Source organism: Passer montanus, unplaced genomic scaffold (genome assembly GCF_014805655.1).
Source record: "Passer montanus isolate IOZ18808 unplaced genomic scaffold, ASM1480565v1 scaffold29, whole genome shotgun sequence".
Taxonomy (NCBI): domain Eukaryota; kingdom Metazoa; phylum Chordata; class Aves; order Passeriformes; family Passeridae; genus Passer; species Passer montanus.
Window position 1 is genome coordinate 825,639 of NW_024367596.1, and position 24,133 is coordinate 849,771.

The 24,133-nt window shown below is 49.8% G+C and overlaps 1 protein-coding gene across 7 annotated transcripts in view; it reads right to left on the bottom strand.

Annotated features, from left to right (window-relative positions):
* Nucleotides 1-5,064: 5,064 nt before the first annotated feature.
* The window catches only part of PLCH1 (phospholipase C eta 1), a 55,069-nt gene continuing 36,000 nt past the window's right edge, over nucleotides 5,065-24,133 (bottom strand). The window contains exons 7-24 of one of the 7 annotated variants that reach the window (XM_039713905.1): nucleotides 23,182-23,385; nucleotides 21,606-21,726; nucleotides 20,522-20,693; nucleotides 18,844-18,951; nucleotides 18,108-18,269; nucleotides 16,959-17,030; nucleotides 14,295-14,389; nucleotides 13,561-13,661; nucleotides 12,697-12,876; nucleotides 12,499-12,606; nucleotides 11,881-12,005; nucleotides 11,366-11,450; nucleotides 10,758-10,904; nucleotides 10,276-10,355; nucleotides 9,669-9,728; nucleotides 8,841-9,201; nucleotides 8,369-8,397; nucleotides 7,920-8,059 (exon numbers count right to left, since the gene is read on the bottom strand). In XM_039713905.1, coding sequence (XP_039569839.1) covers nucleotides 8,387-8,397; nucleotides 8,841-9,201; nucleotides 9,669-9,728; nucleotides 10,276-10,355; nucleotides 10,758-10,904; nucleotides 11,366-11,450; nucleotides 11,881-12,005; nucleotides 12,499-12,606; nucleotides 12,697-12,876; nucleotides 13,561-13,661; nucleotides 14,295-14,389; nucleotides 16,959-17,030; nucleotides 18,108-18,269; nucleotides 18,844-18,951; nucleotides 20,522-20,693; nucleotides 21,606-21,726; nucleotides 23,182-23,385 — 2,192 coding nt within the window. In that variant the 3' untranslated portion in view covers nucleotides 7,920-8,059; nucleotides 8,369-8,386. Of the gene's footprint in view, nucleotides 8,060-8,368; nucleotides 8,398-8,592; nucleotides 9,202-9,668; nucleotides 9,729-10,275; nucleotides 10,356-10,757; nucleotides 10,905-11,365; nucleotides 11,451-11,880; nucleotides 12,006-12,498; nucleotides 12,607-12,696; nucleotides 12,877-13,560; nucleotides 13,662-14,294; nucleotides 14,390-16,958; nucleotides 17,031-18,107; nucleotides 18,270-18,843; nucleotides 18,952-20,521; nucleotides 20,694-21,605; nucleotides 21,727-23,181; nucleotides 23,386-24,133 lie in introns of those variants that run through there. The other 6 variants (XM_039713900.1, XM_039713899.1, XM_039713898.1 and 3 more) reach the window with 6 other exon arrangements.

Genomic DNA, 24,133 nt, shown 5'->3' on the forward strand with positions numbered 1-24,133 from the left:
CCTCAGCAGAAGCAGGAGGCTGCCATTGGATTCTGCTGGGGGTGAAAACTGTGAGCTCTGAGGGGTTGTGTTCCTGTCCCTCTGCAGAGGAGATGCCTCAGGAAAAGTGTCTGGGAAATCCAAACTGGATATCACATTCCAGTTCTCACCAATCAACCAATAACAGTTTGACCAACTCTAAAACCATTTCAATAAAAAATGAACAGAAATACATTCAGCAACTGCAGCCTCAGGACTGTAGAGCCTGGGAAGGCTCTGGTGGATCAGCACTGCAGGACTGCCATCACTCCCCACAGTTCTTCCACTTGGTAACAAATGAAAATACATGGGAGGTGATTGGCCACCAACTCAGAATTTTGGCCTAGTGTAGATTATTATATACCTCAAACCAAAGACATGGAGTTACTCCTTGTTTAAAGCTTCCCACCAGAGCAGCACAGGCCTGCTGTGTGGATTCCTCCTGCTGAGCTTTCGGCATCTCCATTATGTGCAGCAGGAGGTGCTGCCAAAAGCACCCCAGAGAGAGGAACCAATTCCTCTGGCTCTGGACCGAATCCCTCTGCACCACTGCCAGCACAGACCTACAGCAGAGGCTGCTCTGGTGATGGATGGGCCTGAGTTACTGGCCAGAGAAACACCTCCTGTGAGGCAGAACAAGGGCTTTTCTGCCAGGAAACCAAAGGGGCAGCTCCTGGACACGTGTGCATCAGCCCTTTTCCCTCACTGCTGCTCTCAGCCCAGCAGTGCAGGGCTGGCTCAGCTCTGTGCCTGGAACACAGACCAGAGGAGCTGCTGAGGATTCATCTTTCCAATTAAAAACTGCATTGATTGGTCAATCTTGGTTTCTCTCATGAAAGCACACGTTGGCTTCGGGAAATGCCGAGAGATGAAATCCTCTGCAGTTTTCTCTCCCAGTTTGGGTGGGGAAGGACCCCACTGCAACCAGGGCTGCATGGGCCCAGTGCTACACAGCTCCACGCTGCAGCTCCACCTCTCAATTAGCTTTAGGGAGCTAACGAGCACCCAGTTAAAGACAGTCCCCTTCCACACCCTGTGCAGCCAGAGCCCAGAGCAGCTCCTGCAGAGGCCAAATCCATCCAGGGGGCTTAAGCCACAGCAGAAAAGTGGGGTTCAGGCCCATATCACTACTGCTTGTCTAAATTAGTTCAAACAGCACGTGCACCCTCACCGTTAGAACGCTAGGCACCTTCTAAATATTTAACATCATAGTCCCAAGACAAAACAAATACAAGAACATTAATTACCATCTTGCTCACTCAGCACCACCTCTGTTTGGAAATCAAATATGAAATAGTACAAAAAGCCTGACACATTGCTTTAAACCAAACTTCCATCTCTGGTGCCTTTGGAACAGCTTTAGATGGACCAAGCCTGGACAAGCAGACAAGAAACAAACCCCACCCCAGCACACACTGGGGAAACTCCAGCCACTGCACCAGTTACACTGGATTCAAACTGTCTAAAGCACCCAAATTTAACACTCAGTTGTGTTCCCTCATCTTGTTGAACTCTGCACTGCAAGAGGATCCTCTGGGATGCAGCTGAATTTTCATGTTACCAAAAAAATGTTACCAGCCCTGGAAATAAGAAAGTCAAATTAACATGGCTTGCAGCACTCTGCAGCTCTCCATATTCCATTCTCTGAGCAGTGTTCATTTGCAGAACTCCACTGAATTTAAAAGTATCACTTTAGACAAACACATCTTTAACTGAAATAAGATTCTGACTATAAATGTTCAAGATGTGAAACACTAAATTAAAGAATCCACTTTAAAGCGCTTGCAAGTTAAATGAGTGCTTGAAATTTCAGCACAAATTAATCATCTGCTTCCAGACATCTGTTACCTTAAAGATGTGCTCCCCCAAGTCTATTAGTCCTTGAAATGGGATCACATAAATACTGTGTGGCTGCCCTGGGGAACGGCAGTCTGCCCCAGCTGCACTTTGATTGCCCATGCAGGGAATGCCTGGCGCAGGGCTGGAGCAGAGCAGCAGAGCTGCAGGGGAGTCCCTGCCACCCCGGCCTGGGGGAGCTCAGTGCCCAGGGCAGGTCCTGCAGGGACACTGCAAAGCCCAGCCGTGGTGCAGCAGTGCTTCATTCATCCCAGCTCCAGGAGTCTGCTGCTCCTCGTGGAGCCGCACAGAGCAGTGTGCCCAGAGGGGTGGTTCCTCGAGGAAAGAGGCCACAGCCCTCCCTCACAGCTGCAGGGCTGTGTACCCAAAGTTCTGGGCTGCCAGACACCACAGGTGCCACCCTGGTGTCACTTTGTACATGGCTGCATTCCCTGTGTGCTGGGATGAGATCAGAGAATAGTGGGGTTTGGAAAAGACCTGACTGGTTTGAACATAAAGGAACTGTTACTGTGTCATTATGAAGTCTAACATGGCAGTTCCCATTCCTTTAAATGCACCCACCAGGAAGAATGGGATTTATCTTTATTTGCAAGTGCCCAGCCAAGCAACCAGTGAGATTCAGGCTGTTCAGAACCTCAGCATCCCTTTTCAGCATCCCTTTCCTGTGTTTTCACTGCACACACACACACACAGAACCAGAGCAGCAAATCCAGTGGCTCCACCTGCAGAGAGGCTGCAGAGCTCCTCAGGCTGGAGCTGGAGCCTCCAAACGCTGCTGGGACTGCAGCAGGGACAGGACAAGGCTCTGCTGCAGAGGGTGTGGTGTTACACCCCCAGCTGTTCCTAAAGCAAGGACTCACACAGCACTGCACTGCAGCTGCCCTCCGTCCATGCCTCCCCTCACACACAAACCCAGCCGTGCCCATCTGCCAGGCCAGCCCTGGGAGCACAGACAAGGCCAGCTAACTCAGCTGCACCCCGACTGCAAACCCTCCTGGCTGGTCCACAGCTACACTAAAGTCACGTGCAAAAGAAGGTATTTCCACTTCTTGGCTTTCTGCACACACAAAATCCCACCTCAACCAGGCCAGCCAGGCACTGTTCATTTTAATTTCCTTCTGTCTCAACCAACACGGGACTTTAAAAGATAATCTCTGGTAGAAATTCAATTTGGTTCTCCTCCTGCATGTCTAAGCAGATCAGTAATCAGTGTAATCACTGTGCCACTGTCTCGTGTGTGACTGTGGGTCCTGCACGATTTTCCCTGTTGTGAAAAGGAACAGCATTAAAATCTTATCAAAACAAATCCAAATGAGCATCAGTCCAAGAACAAAATTGACTCAACATGCTCCTGAGTGAAAATCTGGCTGTTCTTTCACAAAATGTTTTATTCTTACCTTTTATTCATACCTTAATCTTATTTAAGATGCAAATGGAAAACTCAGGATGAAAGCTCTCCTCCCAGAGTGTCAGAACAGGGGCTCCTGTGCAGGAGTGAGGGATGTGGAATGACTCCCAACACCTGGAATATTCTGTACAACTGTTTAAAGCAGGGCCTGTTGATATTCCAGTAAACAATCATATAAATGTAACTGGACACCCTTCCTGGCTTTAAATTAGAAAATATATAATTTCTCAAAAGTAATATTCCAAACCCATCTGTTCTCTGCAGATTCTTGAACAACTTAATTTATGCCTTCTGTCATGAATTAGCAAAGCAATTTAAGCCTGCTAAGCTAGGATGTGAGCCACTAGCCTTTACTAGGCTGAAGTGATTGTTTATTCTGCGTTGGTGCAGATTCTGCACCAGAAAAGTCTTCACTAGATGGATTTTCAACAAGCTGCAGCCTTGTTCAGACAGTTTAATTAATTTTGGGAGAGGAATAAAATTGAATGGCTATCTAACATCTGAAGTGCAGATTGCTGGTCTGTCTCAGCCAGATGTCTAAAACCCCTGGCTCTGCACAGTGCTGCTGGGATCCACACACCAGCTGTCCCCAGAGTTTCAAGGCTGAGCTCTGGAGGTGCCGAATTTCTGACCTCAGCATCCCTTCAGCTAACAATCCAGGGCACAAAGCTGGAGAAGGAGGCATTTGCAGTTTTCCCAAAGTGTCCCACTCCCACGGAGTTTTGGAGTTGCTGCACAGAGCATGTCACCTCCAGGCTGGATTTTCTGGGACCCCAAATCACTGCTGCAGCACCAATTCAGTGACACAAACATTTCTGAGGCAGTGTCCCACTCCAGCTCGGGGCTGGCATCCCCAGTACTCACCAGTAACCCCACATCAGCTGGGCACAGGAGGGTCAGCAGGGTGCTTCAGGTGCCCCAGGACACTTCACAGCAGGAACATCCCCACAGCAGCTGGAGCAGCTGGATTGGCAGCACGTGCATTTGTTTGTATTGCTTCCACTCCATGAAAGAAAATGAACCTTGCTCGTTTAAACTAAAAGTGAATATTATATATATACATATACAGGCTGACGTGTATTTGGCTTCAGCTGCACTACAGAAACTCTGCCCTGCTCCATTAGCCAAATGTCATGTCACACAAAGACCTGTCCCCATCTGGATTAATTTCTAAAATTAAGATAAGAGTATAAGAGATTATGTGATAAAACACTGCAGCAATAATCTATCCTGACCTCCTGCAAGCACCATACAATTTTTCTAAATTATTTCCAATTAAAGCAAGTTTTTTCACCTCCCACAACGGAGATCTTCTCATTTGCTTCCTTACAAGGCACTTTTGCTAGGCCTCAGTCACAGCTCCCAGACTGCATCCTGGCCATGAGAAAGAAATCCAGGTCCAAAGCTTAAGGGGTTAATCCAGCGTCTGGTTCTGGTCCTCCATGGAAAAATGCTTTTTGTTTAGAAAATCCACTGTCCTCTCCCAAGTGATCCCACAGGCACTCTCGTGTGTAAGAGCCCGAGTGGAACAGTCAGACAAACTCAAATGTGGCTCCTGATCCAGAAGGGAGAGCAGAGCCCAGCTGCCACCTCCAGCCAAGAACCACCCTGTGAAATGGAGGATCCTCCTTGCATCTCCTGCCAAGACAGATGTGTGCAGCCACTAACTGCTGCTGCATTCAGCACCAATCTATCTGGATGGATATTTGTTCCGAAAACATGTAACCAAGTGCTTAAAAATCTATTTTAATGACATTTTCAAGAATAATAATACTCTGCATTACAAAAGAAAGAGGTAAAAGGTACGTCTTTGACATATCAGAAAAACTTACAGCAAAGGCAAAGAGTATCTTCCAACCAAAATAAAGCTATGTTGTTCCCTTCAGGGAAGCTTTAGGTGTCTGAGATTCCTTCACCCAATTCACTTTCAGCGTTCATAGAAAAAGGTGAACAGTCAAAATAGTCACTCTACCATGTCAGTTTAAATATTCCACTGACTGTCGACAATTTAGCAATAAAATTACAAATATACAGAAAGTGGATCTACTGTACCAAAGCTACTCACACGACCAACAGCAAAAATACATAACAAAATAATCAGAAAATAAATGTTTTCATTCATAAAAGCAGAATTACTCCCACATTCCACTCTGTCCCAAATGAACACAGTAAACAAAAAGGAAGACAATTGTTGTCATACTTTGTAGAGAGGGCAGAAGACAAATCTACACAGGACTCACAAATCTGGACTAACCCTAATTCTACAAACCAATTGCTGCAGAATCACAGTTCATACATGAAAACATGTAAAATTTATAGTAACAATACAGAACAAGTGATGCTAATGAAGGGTTGCTGCCTGTTGGGCAGAACAAGCCCCGGTCCAGCATTCCAGACACCACAGTGCTTTGGAGAACCCTCACAAAAGGCCGAAAGTGATCACCAAAAGTGTTTTTCCAAGCAGGAGGACGAGACACGAGGAAAGCGGTATTGCCTTCAGTGCAATGTCAGCTTTGGAGCGCGGCATTACGGACACAGAATGCTACAAACGGCGGCGGGCTCCTCAGCCCCGCGGGGACGGAGGGCGGCCCCGCTTCCCTCAGGGACGGAGGGCGGCCCCGCTTCCCTCGGCCCCGGCACCAAGGGCACGTCGAACCACCACCGGCTCGCCGGCACGACACCGCGTCTAGGCACACCCCGAGGCCCCACAGCTCCTGCAGCCCTCCCGCGGGCCGGCAGCCTACAGCCGGAGCAGGAAATAGATCTCGGGCTGCTCGGGGGCGCCGGGCGGCAGCGGCAGCTCCCCGCAGCCGTGCGGCAGGGCCGAGCAGGCGCCCTCGGGCGCGCCGCGCCGCTCGCCGGGGCAGCCGTGCAGGTAGCGGCCGATGTAGGAGCCGGTGGAGTGCCGGTTGGCGGCGTGCGGCGGCCCCGCCGCCTTGCTCCGCAGCACCACGCCGGGCACGGCGCTGCCGCCGCACGGCCGCGGCTTGCCCGCCGCCTCCTGCCGCTCCCGGGCGCGGCTGGCGATGTTCCGCACCCGGCTCTGGCTGCGGGACGACAGCTTCCTCACCAGGGCCCGCGGGCAGTCCTCGTCCGGCTGCCTGGGGCACAGCGGCTCCCGGCTGTCCTCCTGCTCCAGGGACAGCAGCCTCCGCAGCTGCTCCGTCAGCGCGTCCGTCGAGTGCGGCCTCACGCCCTGCATGGCCGCCTTCCTGTCCCTCAGGCCCGAGGAGATGAAGCTCCTGCTGATGTACTGGTACTTGCTCTCAAAGTTGCAGGAAATGTCCTCCGAGGTCAGGTCTCCCAGACTCTTGGACTTGCAGGGGCTGCCCTGCTGGATGGCCGGGTGTGGGGGGAACGGCAGAGGCGGCGGGCGCGGGGCGCAGGCTGCGCCGGCCTGGGGGGCACGCACCGCAGCGCTGTGCCCCTGCGAGGGCTGCTGCCACCACACCCCGGCGTTCTCGCACGCGGGGAAAGCCAGCCGGCTCCCCGCAGCCCCCGGGGTCTCGGAGCAGTGCCAAGCAGCGCTGGAGCTGCTCCCCGAGGTGCTGTCACCCCTGTGCCCGTGGTCCTGCTTCTGCCTGAGGCTCACAGGAGAAGCCAGCTGGCTCATGTCCTCCCGGCGGTACTCACAGGCCGTTACCAGCAGGTCCTGGCAGTCCCCATCCACCTCCAGCAGGCTGCTGCTGGCCGAGTGCTCCCCCGGGACAGGGGGCCCCAGCGCCTCCTCAAAGATGAGGCTGTTGGAACCGAAAGAACTGGCAGGCTCGGGGGCTTCCCAGCTTGGTCCAGATTTTGTAGCACAATTCCTTTTGGGATTTGCATTTAGCAAAGAGAGGGATGAAGAACAAGAGCCAGTCAAGTTACTTTCTAGACTATTTAATCTTTTCTTGCAAACGAATGCCCTGTGGCTCGTACATTCAGAAGCTGGAGATGCCTCGTGGATAATTGTGTATGTGGAATACTCTGCATCCTCCAGGCTGGGGAACATGGCTGTGTCCGGAGCGGAGAATAAAGAGGATTTGTTGGATTTTGTGGGAGTGAAGTTGTGCCTACAGGGGCTGCTCAGGTCTGCAGCAAACACGTGTGGGCCTGCAGCCCCCACCCTGGGGGTCTGGCTGCTGCTGCCGTGGGGGCTGGAGACAGGGGGAAGGGGAGTTGGGTCATCTGTGCCATCCAGCTGCCCGATGAGAGCGGACACAGCGCTGTCCAGCTCGCCCTCAGTCGAGAGAGAGACTTCATCAATGAGGTGAGAAATGTCACTGTCCTGCAGGGCCACCGTGGAGTGACAGTCAGGGCCCTCAGAGCACACGGGAGAAGAAAGGGAAAGAGGTGCTGCAGTGCTTTTCTTCGTGTCATGTTTGTGATCCTCCACCTCTGCATTCTGAGAAACACAAGTCCCCATGAGACTGATCTTCCCTTCCTTAGATCCTTTTGTGTCATCTTCCTTTTTACCGTCTGCACAGTTTTTGTGGTGTAATTTTTCTGTGAGAAGTTCAGAGTCAGAGTCTTGCATTAGGGGGACAGTTCCATCAGAAAGATTATTCTCCTGGTAATCCCCAAGGTGATTTGCTTGAGCTACACCATTTGCAAAAACCAAACGTTCAGGTTGCTCCTGTGGAGGTGGCACTAAACAGTCAGCTGTAGAATCCCTCTGGTCATTCTCCTTCTTGAACTGAGATGCTAAATTTGAAGCATTTGACTTTTGCTCTGAATGTGGAAAACCCAGTTCTTTCAAGCTTGTTTCCTTCTCATTTGTATTGTCATCACTGTTGGCTAAATTAAATGAGAAACATATTAGTGGCATACAAGAAACATATTAGTGGCTCTGTTTATCAACAGCAGTTTCGTCCTTAGACAGACAAATGGAGAACGCAAAACTAGGTACAGTTGTGACAGAACTTAATCATGGGGTTGTGCAGGCTTAGTACAAATTATCTGAGTGACATGGATAAATGGAAAGACACAACTGCAGGCACTTCATTGAAATTTCCTTGGAATGTCTATTACATCAAGCAGGTGATGTAATACTTGTTGTAAGTAATGTTAATGAGGTACCACATCATAGCTTGCACGTGGCATTACCTTCAGCTGTGTTCCTAGTCACATTTGTACTATAAAGAAGCGTGGCAATAAAGACAGAACAAAACAGCTCTGTTAAAACACACAACACTTGAAAACAAGATGCATGCTTCAAGCTGAGTCAAAAGCATCGAGTAGATGGACTCCAGACTGCTTTATACATGTGGTTACTGCAAAGTGTTACAGTACAGGGATTTCATTTGGATCTTCTACCAGCAGGCAGCATTCACAAGGACAAGGGTTTGAATTCCTCGAAAAACACATAGTGGATGTTTTCTCCACAAATCCTCTTGTCTTTCTATGCCAGATTTGAGCTCTGTGACTCACTCCTTTGGAGATTTAATGAAGCAGGGACTATAGAAGCAAACTTGGTGTAATAAATACTGGTTTTAATGATTGCTAGAAATCAGGTACTCGTGGAAGAAGCGAGGGGAGCCCTGACCTTTCACCAAAAGTAATTTTGGAAGCACCTTACCAGAAGTGTTTTCCTCTCCCGTGGCCTGCTGGGCAGTGTCCTCTGCTGGGCAGGGCAGCTCTACCATGAGGAATCTGTCCACGGGCATGGACGCGGGGCGCGCCTGCGAGCTGCGGTTCGGCCGCCGCACCACCCCCTCCTTGTCCTTCAGGTCTGCTGGCTCCGAGGCGCTGTCCTTCATCTCAGCAGCCTCCAGGAAGCCCATCTTGCTCTTCTTCCTGCCCTTGGCCGGGGCGCTGGCCGTGCGCCGCAGGATGCGCTCGCCGATGGAGCGCTTGCGCGCGTGGTGCGCGCTGGCCTCGGCCGCGCCCGCCTTGGGCGCCTTGGAGAACAGCCCTCGCAGCCCCATCAGCTGCTTGCTCTGCAGGGACACAACAGCACAGCCTGGCCTCAGCTCACGCTCGCTCGCAAGGCAAGGAGCTGCTCTCACAGTGCTTATGAGTGATGAGGACAAAGTTCAAAACGCAGCAAAGCCAAAATTCACACCAAGCCACTCGCAGCTACTCTGAGCAAGGAGCTCCCAGCACGGGTCTCCATGGATTCATGCATGCCTGCCTTTCTCCTCATTAGGATGGCAGCCTGCCACAGTTGCCAGAGAGCTTTGCTCAGTCTCCTAATGGGACCTGACAAGGCTCTGGGAGTGCTCGGCAGTGACAGGCTGCACATTAACGTGGAGTTTTCTATGCATGGGTTTCATCAAAGCAATATTCAGATGTTTCAGAGCCTGCATGGAGAATGGTTCCAGTCTGGCAGTTGCAGATCATGCGATTGGGAACCACTGGAAAGTCTGTGCCCAGCAAGTGCAAAGTGCATGCTCATGAGCTCTACCTTTGTGGCTCCTAGAAAGTGCATTATTGTGTAACTGGGATTGAGGATTAAAGGGCTCCACTGAAAGGCAAAAAGAAATGCAAATCCATTTGGCTAATGTTTTCAAGACTGCCACACAAGCAAATAAGGTAACAGTACATCAGCTGTAAACAGAACCACTCTACAGCAAACCATTTAAAGCTATTTCTTAGTCTAATGTGTGTCCCCCAGGAACTGAGCAGATCTCACTGAGCCTATGAGAAACAGCAGTGCAGCCCATCATTCATTCAGAGCAGCACCAGGGGAGCAGACCCAGGGACAGAGATGGAGTCCCAGCGGGTGTCCCCTCCTGCTGCCCTTGCCTCCCTTCTGGAGTTACACTGCTGGTTTTATTGAGCACATTTGTTCTTACAAGGGCAGCAGCCAAACAGGCCCTGCAAACCGTCCCCAAGGGATGTGACCTCACAGATATGCCCAGATGTGCACATACCAATACATGTGATCCCATCCCGTGATCCGATGGGATTAGGGAGGAGAAAGGAAGTGGAGCTGGGAGAGGATCTGGACAAGAGCTACATTTAAATCCATTTTTATCAGAAGGAAGATGTAAATTTCCAGCTGTACCTACCTTTCCATAGGTCTCATTAATAATTATATGAACAAATATGGAAGCTTCTGTCAGTCCTTCTAAATACACGTGGCGATAGCCTGGGGAAACAGAAGTAGAAATATTTCCACACAAACCCACCAAGAACCAGCAGTTTGCATTTTATGCCCAGCTAGCAATGACTGTCTATAAAAGTGATATATACACAGGAAGCCATCTGATGCCTTTAGAAAACTTCTCTGGTGTCCTCACAGGTTTTTCGAGCCCCAGAACAAATTGCATCCAAGTTATAAAAAACTCACCAGAAGTAATGTCTAAAAGCACAGACATCCAATCTCCTTTGAGGAATGGTGCATAAAGCACCCTATGAGAACAGAAGATTTGTCCAAGCTTCACATGAAGTCACAGAGATAAAGGTTTACAAAATCTATCATCTCGTGCTGCCAACGTCCTTCGTGGGTTTGAGGGTGGATTTGCACGCCCAGGAGAACAGGGGGACTCACCAGGCACCAGGCTGCTGAAGGCCACAGTTCTCTGCCCCACAAAGTCTCTCCCGATGGGATCGTGGTCCCAGACCAGGAAGCGCACCAGGGCAATTTCGGGCATGTGGATGGTGAAGGTGAGGGTCTCCTCCCACACAGGGTTGAACCCTGCAGGACAAACAGGACACGCTTTGGGAAACAAGTCCAGAGCCAGTGCTTGCCTCAGTTCCAGGAGGAGCAGGACACAGGCAGCAGCAGCAGTGACAATTCCATCACGTCAGTCATTAAATGTGAAAGATCTGCCTCTAGGATCGCTTTAAAAACAAAATGGGTCTGCCTGGGAGCTGCCAGGGATACCCAGGCAAGCACTGAGATACAGATACAGATACAGATAGATTTGAACTTCTGCATAAAGGAGATGTAAGAACAATTTGGTTAAAAGACAATGTGGGGAACAACTCCACACCAGAAATTCTCTCTGGGAAGAAGAAATAATTTGTTAAAATACAATAATTTTATTTCATCAGATAAGATGCTTTGCAATTTAGAAAGCAATAACAGACACGAATTCATTTACACTTATTTAATATTTTACTCTAAGAAGAAAGAAATCACTTAGATTATCTTACCATTGTCGTCCACCACCCTGGTCTGATCTTTACAGCAGTCAACAGGTAACCCAATAATCTCCACCTCAACAAAGGGATCTATAATCTGTTTTTCAAAAACACAAGATTTTAAAAGCAAGCCAGTCATATAAATGAAGGTGAACTTTTTAAAAATTAATGGAGTTGATTTAAATTCATATGAGAATTCAAACCCCTTTGATTGACATGCATTTTCAAGCAGCATTATCATGGGAATTGGTTCCATGAAGTCCATATTGATGTATGGTTTGCACCAAGAGCTATGGACAGCAGTGACTCATTTTCATAAAAGTCACCCTTTAAAATACAAACCAAATCAGTTATTAAACATCATGAGTAGGATACAGGCTGGGGGAAGTATAGTATGTAGTGACCAAATGCTTGACAGTATCTGAAATTTCCTGTTGCATTTGAATAAGGAGAAGGTTTGAGTCACACACTGCTGTGTCACTGCAGGAGCTCCCCTGGAAGTGTCTGCTGGCACCAGAGCATCTCACCTCTCCTCTGTCCCCCAGCATTGAGTCAGGAGGCTTGGGGAGCTGCTGCCCGCTGATGATCTTCAGAATCAGCTGCTTCTTAGGACTGGCAGGAAGGGGATCAGCAGAGTAGGGGTTGAATGTGCCTGAAGGATGGCAGGAATGAGATTGTAAGGAAGAAGATACACATAATAAATATCACCCCCCAAGACACACACAGACAGACTAATTCAGTCAGAAATGAGAAAATATGAGTATGGAGCAGCTGCTTAGTCATTTTAAATTTCTCCTCTTTCTTACAACCTTTTCTAAGTGGAGAACCCCTTGGTTTTGTGATTCCAAGTCAGAGTTAGACCAAGCCCTGGATACTTGCTTCTGGGGCACTGCAGAGCTTGCTCTACCTTCCTGCAGCTGGTCATCCTAGGACCCCTCTTTCTTCTTTTAAACTCATGTTAATAGGGAAAGACTCAAAATACACATATATATGTATGATCACAGTAAGAGATTGCACACTGGTACAAGTCTAAGAGCTATGCGTGCATGGAAACATGGAGGATTCTAGATTTCTTGTGCCTTTACTGTGAAGGACACTTTGTGAAAGGCCTGGCAGCTACAGTGATAACTAGACTGGAACCTTACCTTTGCACATCTGCTGAGGTTTGAGGACATAGCCACAGTTGCCATTTACCCTGAATTTTGCTTCATTTAACTGCATCACACGTCCCTCAGACTGGTAGTTCAGGGCCACTGAAGGAGAAGTGGGGTGTCATTAATAAAGATATTATTATTAGGCACGTACCCACCAAAAGGGAAGGAGGGCTTTCGTGCAGCTCCTACCTAACTGGCAGCCCACGTTCCAGTAAGGAACAGGGTTGAAGTTGCTGGAGTCGATGCGGTAGGCTGAGGGATAGACCCGGGTCAGCTGCCTCTGGTTGTAAAGCATGAACTGCTCAGCCTTCTGCTGCACTGCCTGGTGGGCTCTGGTCTCACTGAACGACAGCACGTTCCCTGTGGAGCCTGTGTGCCACAGAACAACCAAGAGACAGGTGACAAACCATCCCAGGGCACGGGGCCTGAGCCCAGCCCTCATTCCCTGGGTATTGATCAAGGGCAATGTGAGATTTGGTCCAGTGTTCCAGGATAGATTGTCTAGTCTTACACAAATCATGCACCCTGGGTAACTGCAGGGCACCAGCTCCCCCTTCCAGGAGGGTCTGTTGTTCTCCCCCCAAGTCTGCAGACTTGAAAGGAAAGCCAAGGGAGAGCTCCAGCTAAAGAGCCCAAGCCCAAGAGCTCCTGCTGGGGCCTTTCCTCCTGGAGACCCCCAGACGTGGCAGCTCTGGGAACCTGCAGCAAAATCCTCTGCTGGCAGCAGGGGCAGAGGAGTCACTGCCAGGGAGGGAGTGCCCTGCTGGGCTCTGGCTTTGCCCTCGTGACACCCTGGCAGCAGCATTCAGCCCCGTCCTCTCACAGGTGACAGGGGACGTGCCAGCCCTGTGCCACCCTGACAGCAGCACTCAGCCCCCTCCTCTCACAGGTGACAGGGGACGTGCCAGCCCCGTGCCACTCTGAGAGCAGCACCCAGCCCCCTCCTCTCCAGGTGACAGGGGACATGCCAGCCCTGTGCCACCTTGACAGCAGCACCCAGCCCCCTCCTCTCCAGGTGACAGGGGACGTGCCAGCCCTGTGCCAGCCCCGTACCATCATCCACGATGTCCTGAGCTGCCACGGAGTTGGTGTACACCACCAGGTCAGACAGGGCCCGGCACAGCTTCACTGTCTTCCTGCGGCGGGCAAGCCTGCTGGGTGAAAGCAAACAAAACCAGGCACTTGCAGGATTGAAGGTGTATTTCAATGCCCCTTTCTGTTCTTTTCAACAACAAGGAAATGAAGACTTGTGAGCAGGGGACCCTGTGTGGCAAACAAACTTCCTTGGAGAGGGTTCAGGGATGACTGCTCGCCTCTGCCTCCACAGCCCATCCACACAAACAAAATTTTTCAGTTAAAACATAATGAAATAGCTGCACCATGGCTGTTCTAGACAAAACCAAGGAGCATTTCAGTGAGAGCAGACACATTCTCAGTGGCACTTTTTTGATTGCATTTTCCCCATTCTCAGATGCAATAAAGTTGCCTGGGCTGTGATGCACCTTCTTTAACCTGCACAGTTTGCTCTGTTTGCAGCAGGTGAAATAGGGCCTGGCATCTTTCCATGAGCAGCAGTGCTGTCACACTTCTCTGCAGTTAATTGCTGCTTGCAGCCTGTGACAGGTGACACAGCCAAAACACCGGGCTCACAGCAAACCCACCTGACAGCTGTCATGTGTGACAGACGCGTCACACGTGACACACAGCCCCACAGCACTGCTCTGGGCACAGCCCCACACCCTGACGGCACGGAACAGCCCTGCCTCACCTGCGGGGCTCCAGCTCACCTGTGGGGCTGCCCTGGCTCCTTGCCCGGAGGGTGCTGCTGGCCGTCCTCGTCGTCCGAGGCACTGGGAGCCTTGGCTGCTGCCTTCGCGGCTCTCTGTGGGGAAAGAGCCAGGCAGGTCAGTCACTGGGCTCCCTTGCTGTGCCTGGGGCTGGGCAGGAGGCTGAGCTGGCCTCTGCAGCTCCAGGGACAGAGCTGACCCCTGGGCTGGGCAGAGTTTCCCTGCTGGGCAGAAGGAAAGGCAGCACAGAGCACAGTGCACCCCACGGCAGGGATTCCAGCTCTGTGTGCTGCTGGGTCTCACAGCATTATTTCTGTGTCTGCCAGGCCTCAGGGGATATTTGTGTGTGCTGCCAGCCCAGCCAGGCCTCAGGGTGTTACTTGTGCCAAGGGTCTGTCCAGCACAGGCCACTCTGTGCTCTGCACCTGCCCTGCTCCCTCCCAACACCAGAGGACAACACTGCTCCCCTGGCTCCAGGGCACTGCTCCTGCTGAAGTCCCAGTGGATTGTGTCCCGTTTAACAAAGAGCAACACACAGCAGGGTCTAAATATACAGAGCACTCCTTCTGCCCACCTGTGTCTCCCCCAGTTTAGAAAATTAAACATTATTCATTAGTGAAGGTGTAAACAGAGTCTGGGCAAAATGTTCAAACATCATCTTCCTGCTCTATTTTGAGCCACATACAAATATTCAAGTGATTCTAAATTATTACACTATAAAGAAAATAGCTATGATAAAAAAGATTAACCTCAAAATCCCCTTTTTTCATAAGCACCTATGATTTAACAGTTTCCAATTTCAACATTACATCTTTTGTAATGCTAAGCACAGCTTCAAATGAGAGTTATTTAATCCCCTTCCATCAAGAGGTAATTAATATAACTGAGAGCTCCTTATCCTTTTGGATGTGGCTCACTGAGCACAGATTCCTTTCCTCCTCTTGTCATACACCCTATTGGACATAATTCACTTTGCTGTGTTTGGTGCTGACATGAAGTTGACTATATTGGAAATCATTTGCATGGGTCTCTTTGGAGGCTGAAGGTCTCTACTGAGCATGTTCCATGCAGTTAATTTTCAGGAATTGCCAGCTTTAGTGTCTCTGTACCTCCCCAGTAGTTTTTAAAGAGTTTATTCTTTTGACACAAGAGCTGGCTGAAAATGTCGTGTGTCAATATTGTTGGGTGGATAATTCTGTATCTGCAAAAAGATCAATAGTAACCAGTCTTCCCAGGCATCCCTTCAGCTGGAAAGGCAGCAGGGAGCAGTTAAGGATGTCTCTGTTGCCTCAGTCTACAATACAATCTTTTTTTTTTTTTTTAATCTATATATACCCGGGTTTTTTTCACCAGAGATGAAATGAATGGGCATTCCAACCTGCTACATCCATGAGGATAACTGGCTGCAGTAATTAAATTATTGACAGAGTTTCCAGCCCTCAGCAGAAGCAGCAGAGTCCAGTGGCTGACGTTTGCCTGTGACATGTCATTCCCAGCACGTGTGTGGCCAGCAGCAAGCACAGGGTGCCAGGGGCAGTGCCCACGCTCACGGGTACCCAGGGCTCTTAGCCCACCCTGAGGGGGGAACGTGCACTGAGCCAGGGGTGCTGAGGGAAACACGAGCACTTGAACGGATGGGAGCACGGAATTGAAGTGTGAATAGGAGTCCTGGTACTGTCTGCCTAGGGAATGTTTGATGGTTCCTAGCTGGCTTCAGGGCAGGTGGACCGGTGACTGATCAAGTTCTTTGAAATGTCTCTTAATCATGAAAAACTGCTCAGATTCCCAGTCCCAAAGCTCCTCACCATGGAGAGCACAGTCCAGGAGCAGCAGTCTGGCGGGCTGGGGCAGAGGGCTGCTGGTGGCACAGGGGCTGACTAGGCTGCAGAGCTGCCTCCCTGCTCAGCCACCCATGCAGCTCTCACTGACTGCTGCAGGAAGGGAGCAGCAGCTGCAGCAGCTCAGGCTCAGGCTGTAAAGCCAAGGCTCAGGGCGCTGTGAGAGCAGGGAAGGCAGATGACAGGAGCACATTTGTCAGGACATGGGAACGGGAGGGAAACGTGGGCACTGTCCCTTGTGGGGGCTGCTCTGTGCCCAGCTGTGAAATGAGAGCCCTCAGCTCCTGCCTGGGCCAGTGGAAACACCACTGAGGAGCAGCAGAGCAGGCAGTCTGGCCCAGCAGCTGCACACACATAACCAGGACATGAAAACAGGAGGAGATCAGGCAGAACACATCTGCACAGAGCAGGAGCCCAGAGCCAGCACTCAGCCACAGCAGCCCCTGGGAGAAGGGACAGTCCCAGCACGGCCCTGCCCAGGGTGGGACACAGCAAAGCCAGGCCCTGACTGAACCAGGCACTGCCAGCTCTCTGGAAAACAAGATATGCTGAGATATTTGTCTCTGCTGCTCTTCTGTTTGATCAGAACATCAGCAATTCCACAGCAAGAGTAAAGGTGATCTTTTAGTCACGTGAGAAGTTCTTTTTCATCTTAAAGGTTCTCAATCTTCTGAACAGAATTAAGACACCAAGTGTGATCACACAGGCTCCCTCCTCACTGCCCCCATGCCCACCACACTTGTCTGAAGCAGTGAAACATTGCCAGGGTCTCTGGAATGCTGCCAGTCCTACAACAGCAACCTCAGCTCTCATTTATTTCACTCACCTTGTGTTTACCGAAGTTCCCCATTAATGATCGACCATGAGACTTTTTTCCACCTTCTTTTGTGTCCAAGTTCTGTGCAGAAAAAGTGCAATAAAAAGCATAACTAAATACTCTTTAAAGAGTCTGTTATAGTCTCCAAAAGGCAGCATTTCAACCTCAGACAAGTTCTTGTATGTCACCCTGGCTTACTATTAGGAAAGTAAAATTATTGCAAATGAGACAAAGTAAGTTAAAGTCTGATCTGTGAACAAATTGAAATCCAAAATCTCATTACAGGAATTTTCTAGTTTCTTTGTACACTTCATAGTTTAGAATCATCTAACTTTAAAGAAAAATACCAACATTAGCACTCAAGACAACAACAAACCATGTAGAAAAAGCAGTCTAGCAAAACCAGGCAAATAACAACAAACCAAGACATCTGAGTGTTCCTGAAAGCAGCCACAAAGGGAAAAGGGAGAGGAAAAAGAATCTCCTAGCAGATGAATGTGGACTTCTCAGAGGCAGCCTGCAGGCTGAGTTCCACATTCCCAGCCATGCCCCCAGACATCAGCTGGATAACTCCTGGCAGCATCTCACTTCTTCTGTCAGGAACACACAGCCCTTCATCTTCTGAAGAGCAAAACAAAACTGAAGAATATTCCCCCAGCATTTCAGCTGGGCGAGTGTTTCAGTGCTGTGAACTCCAGCTATTCCCTGTTCAGGGCTGAGCTGGAGTCACTGTGGGCTTTCATGACGATGAGGGCATGGGGGGCCCAGCAAAATCAATAACCTGTGCTCAGAGATCTGCTCAGAGCTCAGGCTGCAAGTCTCTAACATGTAGAAAGAATCTTTAGCAGATTTTTACTTCTTTTAATAGCAGTTATTTGGGAAAAATCTAAGGCAGACCAGTAATGAAGGAAAAATAAATTACCAGTAAAAAAACCAGGAAAACATCCCAACTGCTCCCTTTCTGGTCCATCAATTACACAGTAACTCCCAGAAGAGAGCTCTGTGACACTGGTTCCAGAGCAGGCACATCTCCACAGAAAATTCATGCTGTAATTAATGTCCCTGGAGTTTGCATCCAGCTCCTCTCTCATCTCAAACAGTCTGCATCACACAGCACTGTGCAGTCCTCACAGGGCTGTGAAGGGAGAGCCCACGTACCTGCTTCAGGTTCACACTGAAACTCTGGTGAGTTGCCTTCAGCAGGGCTCTCACAGTGAAGCTGTCAGGATCCTCTTTGTCCCTGATTTGGGACTCTTTTAGCAGAGACTCCAGTTTCGTTCTTATAAAAGATTCCACCTGGTGCTGGGTTGCACCATTGCTCTGAAAGACATCAGGAAACCCAGTTCAAGTAGGAGTTTGGTTCCATCCATTGCACACTGAGTCACACAGTGCTCCCATTTCCTTCCCTCTGCAAGAAAACACTCCTTGCACAATCCTGCCTGATTCTGCCCTTTCTGCCTGTGGCTTTCACTGCCATTTCCTTCTCCTTTTCCCCTGGGTCCTCCCAGCTCAGCTCACAGTGCCCCTGCAGATCCCCAGGACCTGGCCATGGCTCTCTCTGCCTCACAGCTATCACAAGCCCCCCTTCTCTTTCAGAAGAGCATGAATTCCCAGCTAATGCACTTACAGACACCCTAAGCATTAGAGTCCTGCTCCAAAGAGTGAAAAAAGGAAATTATTTCTGTCAACAGTCATCCAGACTATGCAGACTCAAACCAGCCTCTTACATAAGGCACTTAAAGTAAAAATGAATCCTATGGAGCAGCATGAACCTGACACAGCAATTAAAAACTTAGGAATGCAAAACTCTGCTAACAACTGTAAGTAGGACATGGAGTGTGCATGTAAGAAATGCAGAGCTGTCACACTCTGGGAACTGACTGTGTGCACATACAAAGCAGGGCTTTAACTTGCAGTCGTCCTCAATTTCATCAGCACTGTCCTCTTCTGAAACCTCTCCTTCCTCGGCATCTGCTCCAAGGCTGCAGGGCAACTTCTTCCCCTAAAATGAGGAAAAAACACCCCCAATAAATGTGGTCAGTGTTAGTTAGTGCACCCAGCCTGCTCCTTTTGCTTCACCATCTGCTCCTAAATAAATCACCTACTAAATTTCTGTGATACTGCTCCTGTGCACAGAAATGTTCTCAGCCTACCTTCTTCATCAGTGGGAGATAGGAATGACACTCAAGATTTCTGCAGAAATGCAGAGGATTGATTTTAGGCTGCATTTTGAAAAGAATAATGCTGCTGCTAATGAATAGGTCAAATCTACTTCATGCTGGTACCTTTACACTGGCTTAAATCCCTGAGTGTTACTAGAATGACTCTTTATATACACTTACAGGATGAAAATTATGCCATTGTTTGAAATTGTTTGGCTAGTGAATCAATACTGCCTTTCAAAGGAAAATGTATAAAAAGAGCAAAAACAATAGCAAAAAGATGAGAAGCTGGCTTACTTCTCAACAAGGTACTGATTCCTAAATCTGATTTTATCTTTTCCAACAGAGCTGCTTAAATTGAGCAGGGGATGGGAGACAGGGCTTTGTGCAGGGATCCTGTGATGCTCGAGATAGAATTTCTCATTCTGAAAGCAGCTCAGCTCCACAGCAGTCTGCACCCACAGGGCTCCAGCAGTGAGAGCTGGAGGATCACACTGAAATGACAGCCCCAGACGTGCTGAAAAGGCAGCTCAGAAGTTCAGGTAAGAGCCAGAGCACTCAGCCTCTCCTGCCTTTAGTGCAGTGCCGTGGGATTTCTCACAGGAGGGATGTTCCACATGATTTCCTGTGGATCCCTCAAACACCAGCCCCACGTGTTTGCACAGCTCATTAACCAGCAGCCACCCCAGAAAACTGATGCAGTGAAATGCAAAATCAAGGCTGAGCACTCAAAGGGCTCCTAATTTAGGGTCAGCTCTGTAGTGTGCACTGCAGCATGTTCAAACCAACATCAGACAAACTGAATCCCTGCAGCCAGACTGATACTAAGGACGGGGGGAAAGCCAGAGTATCCTGAGAGCTCACACAGAAGTAATTGCCCCCCTGTGTCCAAGTAAATTAGACAGTCTAATAGGGCAGGACTATTAATCATCCTCCCAAAGGTCTGCCTTGTGCTTCTTCCCTGTTCTACCCATCCTGGCCCATCCAAATCTCCAAACAGATGGAATTCCAAAAGGAATTCAGATCCCATCCTGGCCCATCCAAATCTCCAAACAGATTTGCTCTGAATTCCTTTCAGAGCAAATCTGTCTGGAGTGAGAGGCTGACACAATAAATCCTGCACAGAGCTCTGGGGCCTCCTCCAGCTCCTCCTGAGCTGCTCTTCTCCCATAAGCACAGCAGATGAACCATGAACAGAGTTGCATCCCATGAACTACAGCTCTGAGCTGGGTGAGGGGAAAGGCAGGACAGCTTCACTTTTCTACCACTCCAAAGCACTCTGTCCAAGGAGGGACTGTCAGATAATGTTTGGATGCTGAAGGGACATGAACTGGTCCTCCAAAGAAAACCCACAATAAATATCACAAGCTGACTTCTGTTGCATTCTGAACATGCCCAGCAGCAAGTTACCTTCACTAGGATTTTCCCTTTTAAATCCTGAGGGCTGGGAAGCTGTCTGGGATCTCCAGTGCTCACAGATGACAAGTCCAGTTTGTCACCAAATATCTCCTTCAGGTACTGGGCAATCTTCTTTTGCTGTTGAATACTGCAGTGGTTTTCAATGGACAGGATCACTGGAAACCTGGAAACAAAGGCCCAGACAGTCTCAGCGCTGTGTGTGCAGAGACACCTGCACTCTTGCCACCCAGCTGGGAATGAACAGCTCAGTTCTTCCACAGATTTGTCCCACTGTTTTCTAAACTCTTGGCAGCCCCAAGGTTCTAAAACAAGGAACCCCACATTAACCCCAACCAAATAATGAAGATCACCTCCTTTAGTTTTGAAAGTAACACCTTGTACTTCTCATCAATAAATAACACTGAACTTTTGGGCTTGGTTGGGTTTTTCTCCCACAAATCCATTGTTGGGCTCCTTTTATTTAAATAAAGAAAAGGAAGTATTTTCCTTTTATTCTCTTTAAACTACTCAAAATTCTCGACATCCACTCATGATCTGAGACTACTCTGTGTGTGTGTGTGTGTGTGTGTCTGTGTGTGTGTGTGTGTGTATGGGTGAAGTCCACAGTTTCCACAATAAACTGTTATAAAGCACCATGGCAAATGAAACAGATTCAGAACACTGCCCCACACCTCAGTATTTCCTCAAACTACACATGACAGCTTTTCAATTCTTCTGCTGAAATAAAGTATTTTCAGTAGGTAGAGAAGATCACAGTATCGATTGTTCAGGAGAATTTCCCTGTGGATGTGAGTGGGAAGCTCTATTGAAAGATAATCAGCAGTGTCAGACTGTCCAAAGCCTTACTGAGTTCAAGAGCACAAAAAGGTTCAACTTAGGCAGAACTCTCTCCCTCAGTTGATGGGAAGAGCTTGTGCAGCTGAACAATAAACACAACACGGGCAATAAACAGGGGAACAGAACCTACCCTGATGTGTTTAAAGGAATATTTGCACTTCCTAGGCTCGATGGTTGTTTGCAGTGTGGGATTAACTACAGAGAACAGGTGTAGCTTCACACCTGGCTCCACACTTACTCGTTTTTGATGAAGGCATACTTATTGATGGTTTCTGCCACGTCCCGGAAGGGGATTTTGGAAGTCAGGGTGTAGCCGTGGTGCACCACGGGCTCCCCATCTGGGCCATCCCAGCAATCCACTGTTAAGACCAGAAAAGCCACACATTAAGAGGTGCCCCCAGTTCATGCATCCCTGAGCCCCTGCTGCCAGCAGAGCTCACCTGCTCAGCCAGGCAGGGGCCAACAAGGTTCATTCCACCTCCTGCAGCCCCCACTCCATCTGCCCCGACCTGCCAGCTGAGCTCACACTAACAGGACAGTCTTTCCCTAGGTCACATGGGAATTCTGCATCCTACAACTGTTCTTTCTCTTGTATTAATTTGAGGTTTTTTCCTCATATATAAAACTACAAAGGTGTAATAGGCCAAATAATGTTTACAGCTACCTTGGGAATGCAGTTTTTGCTTCTGAAGAAAAACTATTTTAAAAGAACTTATTTTTTTCCACTCCCAATTTAACTTGCAGTTTTATAACTGAGTGTCTGAAGAGTAACATCAAATCCAGCACATGCAGAACAGACCAGCATAATGCTTTTCCTAATGAATGGCTGTACCCTAAATTTGTACCAAACTTGTCACTGCTGCTGCCTCTACAGGCACTTAAACTTCCCAAGCAGAAAGCTGCAGAGCTATTCCCTGGGCTCTGAAGGAGCTGCAATAGCTTTGAGGTCAAGGAAAATAACACTGCTGAGTTTTCTTGGGGGCTGTTCTGCAGAACGCCATCACCAAATTTTCTCAGGTTCATTTTCTCTAATTAATTTTTAAACAGAGATTAACAATATTTTTTTTTCCCAGATGACCTTTTGTAATGCTAGTCATAAAAAATTAATATTGAGTCAAACTTTGCCAAAAGACTTTATTTATTCCTGGGAAAAGAAAAATACTAATACTAATATAAAAACACTAATGTTTCGTTATTATTTAAATCATGCAGAGCTTAAACAAGAATCCAGTGTGATCTCCACGTTCCCCCATGGCAGGATCTTTAGAACCCCTTCCAGCCATTCTGTGATTCTCTGGTGCCTGTGGCGCTGGCCCAAGGTGATCATTCCCAACAGAAAAATCCAGTCTGGAGTGCTCAGAAAGCGCTGCAGTGTCCGAGGCAGCCCAGCATTGCTGCTGGGAGTGCAGCCCTGAGCCTGTGACTGGTGCAGCCCCCCGTGCAGCCCCCGTGCAGCCCCATGCAGCCCCGGCCCAAGGTGATCATTCCCAACAGAAAAATCCAGTCTGGAGTGCTCAGAAAGCGCTGCAGTGTCCGAGGCAGCCCAGCATTGCTGCTGGGAGCACAGCCCTGAGCCTGTGACTGGTACAGCCCCCCGTGCAGCCCCCGTGCAGCTCCATGCAGCCCAGTGCAGCCCCCATGCACAACCTTGCAGCCCCATGCACCCCTGTGCAGCTCCCGTGCAGCCCCCGTGCAGCCCAGTGCACCCCCATGCAGCCCCTGTGCCGCACCATGCAGCCCCCATGCATCCCCGTGCAGCCCCATACAGCCCCCTGCAGCCCCCATGCAGCCCCCTGCAGCCCCCTGCAGCCCACCTTCGACGCAGCGGCAGCCGGCCTGCAGCACGCGCGCGTACATCTCGGCCCGCGACTGGGAGAGCAGCTGGTCCCCGCTCAGGTAGGTGTTGTGGGACGAGGCGATGAAGTAGTGGCACAGGGGCTGCTCCATGTCCTGGTGCACCTCGCGGTGCAGCGGGTTGGACACCTCGCACGCCGGGCTGCGCATGAAGCTGGTGAAGCCTGCGGGCACAGGGGCACGTCGGGCAGGGCAGGGACAACACAGCCCTGCCAGGCTGGGTCTGGCACTGGTGGGGACTCAGGGCACAGAGCAGGGCACAGAGCAGGGCACAGGGCAGGGACAACGCTCTGCAGCCCTGCCAGGCTGGGCTCTGACACTGGCCACAGGCAGGGAGAACACTCTGCAGCCCTGCAAGGCTGGGCTCTGACACTGGTGGGGACTCAGGGCACAGGGCAGGGCACAGGGCAGGGACAATGCTCTGCAGCCCTGCACGGCTGGGCTCTGACACTGGTGTGGACTCAGGGCACAGAGCAGGGCACAGAGCAGGGCACAGGCAGGGACAACGCTCTGCAGCCCTGCACAGCTGGGCTCTGACACTGGTGTGCACTCCAGGGCACAGGGCAGGGCACAGAGCAGCTCACAGAGTAGGGAGAACACTCTGCAGCCCTGCAAGGCTGGGTCTGACACTGGTGTGCACTCCAGGGCACAGGGCAGGGCACAGGCAGAGAGAACAATCTGCAGCTCTGCAGCCCTGCAAGGCTGGGTCTGACACTGGTGTGCACTCCATGGCACAGGGCAGGCCACCCTGGCTCAGAAGCAAACGCCTGCTTGTGACAGAGCTCCTTGGTGGCACTCGTGTGCTGTGAATGGCAGTGCCCTGAGCAGGGATGGGGGCACTCAAGGCAGCAGCCACCCAACCGTGGATCAGCAGCCAAGTCACTGACCCGGCATCTTCACAATTTTCTTTTT